At 45.2% G+C, this 8,988-nt stretch overlaps 1 protein-coding gene across 1 annotated transcript in view; it reads right to left on the minus strand.

The window, feature by feature from the left end:
• TBC1D12 (TBC1 domain family member 12) overlaps positions 1 to 8,786 on the minus strand; it is a 47,829-nt gene extending 39,043 nt beyond the window's left edge. Inside the window, exon 1 of the mRNA XM_086616481.1 lies at positions 7,957 to 8,786. Within this exon, the coding sequence (XP_086472607.1) occupies positions 7,957 to 8,786 (830 nt within the window). The remainder of the gene's footprint in view (positions 1 to 7,956) is intronic.
• Between the last annotated feature and the right edge of the window lie 202 nt (positions 8,787 to 8,988).

Consider the following 8,988-nt stretch of genomic DNA (forward strand, 5'->3'; position numbering starts at 1 on the left):
AGACATCTAAAGCTTACAATAACAAAAAGTTAGAGTCACAGAATCATTTAAGGTCGAAAAGATCTTTAAAATCATTGAGTCCAATTGTAAACCCAGCACTGCCAAGTCCCACTAAACCATATCCCTAAGCACCATGTCTACATATCTTTCAAATACCTCCAGGGACAGTGACTCAACCACTTCTCTGGGTGGCCTGTTCCCATGTTCGATAATCCTTTCAGTGAAGAAATTTTTCCTAATATCCAACCTAAACTTCCCGACGCAACTTGAGGCTGTTTCCTCTCGTCCTATTGCTTGTGACCTGGGAAAAAAAGACCAACACCCACCTCCCTACAATCTCCTTTCAAGGAGTTGTACAGAGCAATAAGGTCTCCCCTCAGTCTCCTTTTCTCCAGACTAAGCAACCTCAGTTCCCTCAGCCACCCAAAGCAGAGATATTTTGTTCTCTGGAATCTCCACTGCGTCCCATTTCACAGCTACCAACCACTCAAATACCTTTGGTAGTTCATGGTTTGTTTGGGTTTTTTTAAAGCATTTCAGCATCCAGCATACAAATGGCTTCATTATCGCCCAGCAGGCAAGACAGACAAGATCCTACATTAATCAATGCATTAGGCAACTGAAGCAATACAGATAGGACTGAGCTTTGCAGGGTCGGAGAACTGGCCGGGGCCAAGATTCCCCTGCTACATAAAGTAGAGGAGCTGCCATCAACAACTCTGCTGTTCTTGAAGCATGAGTAAGATGTGTGAAGTACAATCACCCTTCTCCCATAACATCTTTCTCAGCACATAAAACCAGACAGAGGCAGCAGCAAGCCTGGGTTTCTGTGGCTCCAGCAGGGGCAGAAGGGCTATAGATGTTCTGTTGCTCTCTGTCTCTGGTGCTTTTTCTCCTTTACTTCTAGACAATCACCTATTTGCCTATAGCTGGCCTTCAGGAAGTTTGTTTAGATCAACGGAACTGCCCTGCTGCAAGGTGAACGAGCAAGGCAGCTTTTATTATACTACCTGAGAGACTCTCACTTACCCAAGAGCACATTAAATAAAAGTTCCCAATATAACAAGGGAAATTGAACACGATTTCTTCTTAATAAAGGAGTCCCTTGGAGAAGGATGAATTAAAAATGCGAAGACCCTCCTCCCACAGGCTATAGGCATTATTTTCAGTTGGAAGGAAAGGAATTTACATGAGCACCAGTCTGAGTGTTTGGCGCTCAGAAGTTCTGGAAGAATAAACTCATCTATGACCATCAAAACTAGTTTTCTAACTGAAGTTGTATGTTCATCTACACATCTATCCACCTCTCACACTGCTACTCCAGTGCCAGGCCAGAAGCAATATGCTCTGCAGGTGGCTTGCACAGCTAACTGGTTTCTGCAAATACAGAGTCAAATTAGCAGAGTCTCTTTTGCAGGCTCTCCTTATGCTCAGCCTTCATTCAAAAACCTGTAGGATTTTTACAGTCAAGTCCTCTCAACCTCAGAGAAGTTTGACTGAACCTGGCTAACAGGCTGTAGTATTAGATCAGGCAGTAACTGTCAAAGCTTTACTTCCTTAGAAAGCATAATAAAAAGGCTGAGAAGCACAGTGCAGTCTGAGAAGCTTAAAGCAATGCCTATTACCCAGTCTGAAAAATCTAGTCCCTTCCCAACTGAACAACAAATAAGATCAGTAAAGGATTAAAAAAAGGACAGGCTTTATATCATCAACATCTAAGCAGTTCCCAGAAATCAAAGAGAGGAAAAACAATTTTTGCATCCATCTGAACGAAATGTGACCAAAATCCGTAAACTCCTTTTTTTATTCTTAAACAATCAAGACAAAATAGCCTAATGAATAATTGAACAGCCAGAAGAGCAAAAGCATAAAACTATCATTTTCTTAGAGGCCAGCTGTGATTAAAGTGACCTCCTTTGGTTGTTGTTTTCCATGTAAAACATTCTCCTTTTAGTCATAGCCTATTCAGAAGAGAGGTCCCATTCACTTTGTTACACTAGCCTCAATATATTGAGTCTGTAAGAAATTCTGTGACACAAAATAAGCAGAAGAGACCCAGGAATGAAAAAGCCTCCTGCAAAAGGAAGTGAGAGATAAGATACTTTCAGGTTAAGTTCAAATGCCTCTGTAAAACACTCCTCAGCAAAACAAGCTACAACTGCAACAGTTTGTTGCACACTAAACAGCAATTTCAGCTGTTTGGCTAGAAAAAAAGCCACATATAAAATCCCCTGAAAACTGCATTAGTTTAAGGAGAAATGCTTCAGGAAAAATGCTGTTCGGATTATAAGACTACCAGTTCAAATATCTGTATCAATGTAGGTTACTACATTGTCTACCAAGGAGAGAAGACAAATTGCTAATAATACTTTGGGACGTTCAAAATGATGAAGATTATATGTATGGCTCTAAAGTCTTAGAATTTACATCTATTTAATCAGCTTTTCAGGGGAAGAAAAAAAAAAAAGGCTGCAGAAAGCAGTTGGAGCAATACAGCAATATGACAGCTACCCAGAGTTCAATCAGCATACGATTCTTCTGCGTGCGCACCTGAAATTTAACTTTGATTTGCTACTCAAGACATCCTAGCCAAAACGATAACATGCATGCACAGCATCTTTCATACCTTTCTACGTTTCTTTCACAAGAAACACCCATTGCTAATGTCTTCCGGAAACACAAAACTCTATAAAACCTAGGTATCATGAGGTCTGGGAGTGAAACTCTCAAACAGGCATTTTCAGTTCATAGACCTTGAAGAGTTGCTCGCTTTCATGAACTGCTTGGAACTGGTTCAATAATAAAAATAAGACTGCTGTCATATAGATTTAATTTGCTACAGTGCGATCCACACTTGTGAGAGAAACTTTAGGTGTAAAGATGTATTTCCTTGACCTTTTTATGCATAAAAGGTTTATATAGTTTGGGTAAAATTTTCTGTGTAAACAGTTATTAAAAAAGTTTGGAGAAAAAAAAAAAAGCTAAGCATTTGTCTTAAAAGTTTGCTTCAGTTTGTTTCACACCAGAGATTATATTTACTTAAGTTGTCATTATATTTGTTATTCATATGACTGAAAGCCAGAAACTAGCCAACAAGTCAACACAAGTTTATAAAATAAGTCATTCTTAGCAAACAGTGAATGAAGAATCTACAGAGAAGCTTTTCATTTTGGTAATATGAATGCTTTTTCCTATTTATACCAAGTTAATTATGTTTCTAACTCAGTAAAAAGAATACTGTCTGAAGTTAGTCACAGATTTGGGTCCAGGTGCTCTTGCCTACTTTCCCCAGTCAGCTTTAATTCAAATCAATTATAAGGATCCGCTTGTTCACTTAAGTTACAAGATTGCTTAGAGAAAGCAAAAAGCCTAGGTCCAACAAAGACAGAAACAGGAAGGGTGCTCTCACAATTTCTGAGAGGAAACTTTGTTGTATTCCCTTAGCTCTTCTCTCCAATTATCTTTCCAACATATTGTCAGTATATTTTCTTGACCTGTTAGAAGCACTCTGTACTTTTTTTTAAAATAAATCTGGACAGGGTAAAAAGCAACCCCAAAATCAAACCCAAACACACAAGTCTTTCAGGATGACAGCAGGAACCAACCAAGATATAGGCACAGGCAACACAGGAATATAAATTAAGCATTGTGAAGTGTCCCCATCAATCTGTTCTTTGATCTTTACACAAACAGAGGTTTAGAAGATGCTGGAACTAGGATAACTCATTCCCCACTTGACTCTCATTTTTAACCAAAACCGCACAAAACGGATTTCTTCCCCATAGATGCACAGTACATCCCCTAAAGTTTCATGCTAATTTATGAAACAGAAAAGCTCTGTATACAAAGAGAAACATTGATTCTGGTATTAAACATTCACAAGATGCAACTGTAGGCTGGGTACATGTCTATACAGCGCAAAAAGCTGCGAGTGCTACTTAGTAATAAATTGAAATATAAACTACAGATCTAGAGACATTACTATGTACACAAGTAACAATACTCAGGGAAGTAAACCTCTTTGCAACCCTCCACAGTCTCTGTCAAGGACATTTGTAGGAGCAAGATCAGCAGCTTTTGAAGAACTACCTACTTACTGAACCACAGAACTGTGTTTACAAAGAGCGAGAAAAGAATGTGGGCTTCAGTGATTCCTCAGTTCTTTGCTCCTACATATATTGACTCCCTTACTCCCTTCGACTTTCTGTCATCTCCCCAAGAGAAGATTTTTTTCAAAACTTCTGGACAATAAGCACAACCACTCTGGGTGAGGGAGGAAGAATGCAACTAAAGATAGTTTTTTATAAGCATGTGTGCCAACTACCATACATGCTTACAACCCCTTAAACCCATTGCTCACAACAAATCCTAAAGACCTATGAGAAGTGGCAGTTAAGAAATAAGCTCTTTGCAATTTTATCAGGAAAATGTGTTAAATGAATTCTGGAAAACAAATATTTGGGAAAATGGTGCTTTACTACAACAAAGTAAGTATCATTGCTGTTGTCCACAGAAAGCTTTGAATCCAGGAATGAGAAATGTGGCCAACTACCAGATACCTGAATTTATCTAGTAAATACACAATTCAGAAAGGAACACTATCTACAGAAGCTGAGAGGATTCCTAGTACATACACAAAGAACTATTAAGTATAATTAATCTTTAAAAGAGGTTCAGTATCGCCATAGCTGTATCTCAGCCTTGGAATACTCGCTGCTGCTTGCCCTTTTTGGTTTACTGTTCTGCTCTGTATGTGCTACTTTGGAGGATAAAGTATACTGCAATCAAGGTAATCATCATGGCTTTAATCCAACTGTCCATGCAACATTCCTGCTCACTGAACCATTTTGTACTCAATAGCAATCCACTGGGGCTACCCAAAAGTGATCCAATAACCCAAGAGCAGGGCATTGCGCTTGTAAGCTGCTATGTAACACCCCAAATCACGAGAACAGTGCCTATGTGTGACTGTATTACCAATCATACACAGGAGTGCGAAGCACTGACAGGTGACTTTCAAGAAGCCACTTAATGCTCTGACCATAACAGCAGCACAGTGGAGACAAGTGACCATAATCATGTAACTTTCCTTGCCACAGCACTCTGCTCCACATACCTCTGATTTACTTGAGGCATTCCACTTCACATGCTGATGGAAACAAAGAGGTAGAACAAGAAGACAGTAAAAACTATTATTTTTCAATCAAAAGTTGTTAGCATCGATTTGACAGGCTTAATAATTTGGCACAAACACAACTTAAGATTCCAGGGCCAAACATTACTCCTAATACTTACCTCAAAAAAAAAAACTTTCATCATTAACGTAAACTTTCCCATGATCTTAGAATAATTACTACTGACAATTTCTTGTCGCAGAGCTCAGGTAAGATGCTGCTGTTGGCAGCTGCTCGCTTTTTCCCCTACATCACCTCATCGGTTCCTCCTTCAGTTCAGTGAAATGAAGACAGACAATTAACACAGATCATTTCAAAGAACTGCCAAGCAGGTCAGTCTGATAACTGAAGAGGTAGGAACGAGCAGCTGGAAACAGCAGCCTCCTAACCCAGATCTGCCATGACAGAACAGTTTGTCTGACTGGGCAATTACAACAATGACGCTTTCACGCTGAAAGCAGGATGACTTCCCTCTTGCATTCTCACAGTGCAAGAAACGTCCACTTTTTAAAAGAAGTTCCATATAATCATGACTATTAGGAAAAACAATGGGAGCTAACAAATTTCAGACAGTTTGTAAACTAGACAAAGACCATTACAAGTGCAAAACATCCTATATAAGATGCTCCAGACTGCCAAACTACCTGTGTTTAACATATCCAGTACGTTTGCTCATCCACACTGTGGGAGCAGAGTTGCTCCCTCTTAGCAAGTACTCTTGATAGAACACAGCCACTGGGTACAACTTCAACTTTGGGAAGGAACATCATTTATGGCTCTGTGCTCATTCAAAAATACAAGCAACCATCTGCTGAGAAGCTTCACAGGGAGGTATAGCTGCTACCAACATTCAATCGCAGGACAGTTTTTAACAATTTGAGTCCTCATTACTGAGAGCCAAGGTACTTCTCTTTCTAAGAGCTGGAGAAAAATCCACTCACAATGTTTTGACTCAATTTGAGCAGTTTAAAAAAAAAAGTGAGAAGTCTAAGCTTCTAATGTATCAGAAATAGCTCAGAAGACAAGAACTAACTGCTCAAAAAAATGATGAAAAGAAAGTTATATTATCACTCTTGTAAGCAATGGACACTACAAACTCTAGTGTCACTGTATCTAGAGACAAATCTATGAAGCAAGAGAAGTTTGGGTTTTTAAAAATCAGTAAAAGTGATTTTTATTAGTAGATCTCATTTGGGCTCCTCAAATGAAATCAGCTGTAACTAAGGTACTTTTATGAATGTATAAGTAGAGCTGAAGGTACAGTCTCTGAAGCCAATATTGCTCACCAGGCCAAAAGTACAAGAGGCACAGCCAACTGGGCCAGTCAGGGGCTATGAAATTGGCTTTCTGGCAAATCTTTTTTTGTCCACAGATGTGCCAGCACTATAGCTTTTGCCAGGATGCAAGCAATTAAATTTTTCCATGTATTACCCAAGCCTTCACTGAAAACAGCAAACATCAGTGTATATTGGACAACAACTTCTAACACACACGCCAAGCTGTGTCTTTTCTATGAGAAAAACTCCAAAATTTCATTAAGCTATCGTTCTGGAGGAAAAAGCAACAAGTACCAATGTTACCAGTCAAAGCATTCAAGTAATGAGGCAAAGGGAAGGCAATATACCGCAGTTTATGTAAGATTTTGGGGCAATGTTGGGGGAGGGGGCATAAAGGGGTGAGAGGGAAGAACACTAAGAGAAAGCAGTAGGAATAGAAGGACATCTCTCAACCCATCCTTGAAACAAAGTGGAGGCATCAAACTCACCCTGCAACTGCCACTATCCTTACCCTCAGGCAGGAATACATTTCGCCATTTCCTGAGGGTTGGAAGAAGCAGCCTATTTCTGAATTTGGGATCCTGTCTTGACATCAGACCTCTCGTCTTCCATATCAATTCTTCAGTTAATATATTTACTCTTATTCTGTCTTCTCAAAACACTCAGAGACCTTCTGTGCTATAAGAGTGACTGTCATAAAATAACGATAACCCAGGGGTTATGGAGAATAAAAACTGTTAGAAATCTGGAAATTAAACTCCCCTCTTTAAACATACGAAAAGTAATAGAGAACACGCTATAGACTATTGTAGTCAAGACGCATCTCCTGTGTAGTATGCTAAGGAGTGTGTGATACTACAGAGCCCCCAGGTAATGAAGGTGGGCGTTCTAAAGTTTTTGGCTTTGTGCTAGAAACTTAACAGAAGCCCAAATAATTTGAGGACAAAGCCTAGTCCTTGAAGCTTTCCGCACTACGCTTTGGAATAAGTAAGTAAAACATATCTGCTGTGTCAACAAGTAGCAAAAGCTCTATGAGCCTTTGCAAATTCCATGATGATTCTCAGAATCACATGGAAGCAACTTCCAAGACCAACAATTTTCACCTTATTCCCCAAGCAGTTTAATCAGTACCACTGCGTTCACTCAGCCAAATGCTCGGGCAGGCACAGGAAGCAAATTCCAGTTTGAAGTCCACGTAGTTTGTCGCAGCAAAAGTATCTTTATCGTCTTCTCCCCACTTCCAACGCAAAGCCTCTTTCTTGCCGTAGCAATATTTACTTGGCGGCAAAAGATCCCGCGGGGGCTGGAATCGCTCATCTGACCGGCAGCAAGACACTGCTGACGCCGAGACCTGGCCCTGCGGGCAGCCCCACCGCGAACCGGCCGGGCACACCTTGACCCCCACCCCAGCGCACCCAGCCCGCCCGCGCCCCGCGGGCACCCCCCCGCCCCAGGCTCGAGGCCGCGGGCGCCGGCACCGGCCCCGCCGCAGCCCGCTTCTTTACCTGGTGAAGAAGTCGGCAAAGCTGCTGCCGGCGCCGGCGATGCCCGCCCGCCGGGACCTCTCCGCCGGCTCCTGCGGCGGCGGCGGCGGGGCCGCGGGCGCCGTCCCTCCGTGGGGCAGGTGCTCCGGGGCGCTGCGGCGGCGGCTCACCTCGTAGGTGTTGCGGCAGTTCAGGTTCACGTCCGTGAAGCCGAGGGACGCCGGGAACAGGGCAGCGGGCTCCGCCCGGCCCCGGGGGGTCCGCACGCCGGGGGCGGCCTGAGCCCGGCTGCCGGCGTCGCCCCCAGGATCGAGGGGCGGCGGGGAGCTGCCGGCCGCCGCTCCCTCACGCCGCTCCGCCTCGCTCCGCAGCCGGCAGCTCCTCAGCGGCTCTTCCAAGGCGGCTCCCGCGGGGACGCCGCCGCCCCCCGGGCCGGGCGGGCAGGGCAGGAAGCCCCCGTTCTGCAGTTTCGCTTCCTCCTCCCCCGGCCCCGGCTCATCGCGTCCTGCCCGAGGCGGCGGTGACGGAGGCGGTTGCTCCGGCGGCGGCAGCAGCAGGAAGCCGACGTCGCCGTTGGTCATCCTCCCTCGGGGGCCCACGGCGTAGGCGGCCCCGTTGGCGGGCTTCTCCGGGCAGTGCTTCCCACCCGCCGCCGCGGCGGGGCCGAGTGCCGCCAGGTACCGCTGCAGCAGCCGCTCCTGCCCCGACCCGCCGCTCCTCCGGCTCAAGCCCCGGCTCCCATCCCGCTCCCCGTCCTCCTCTTCCTCCGCCTCCTCCGCCGCCGCCTCCTGCCGGCCCGCGGGAAGCACGGCTGCGCTGCCCGGAGCTCCGCCATCGTCCGGCCCCACCATTTGCCGCCGCGGAGCCCCGGGGATGCCAGCGGCGCAGCGGGGTGGGGGCACGGCCCCCCCGGCGCGGCGGGGGCCGAGGGGGGCGGGGCGCGCGCGTTCCTCCGCACCGGCGGCGCCGCGAGCGCTAGCAGCCGGCGCCGCGCACCGCGTCGGACAGCGGCCTCGGCGGGGGGGCGGCGGGCCCGGCTCACGCAGGCGCGCG

The sequence above is a fragment of the Tauraco erythrolophus genome, chromosome 9 (genome assembly GCF_009769465.1).
Source record: "Tauraco erythrolophus isolate bTauEry1 chromosome 9, bTauEry1.pri, whole genome shotgun sequence".
Taxonomy (NCBI): Eukaryota; Metazoa; Chordata; class Aves; order Musophagiformes; family Musophagidae; genus Tauraco; species Tauraco erythrolophus.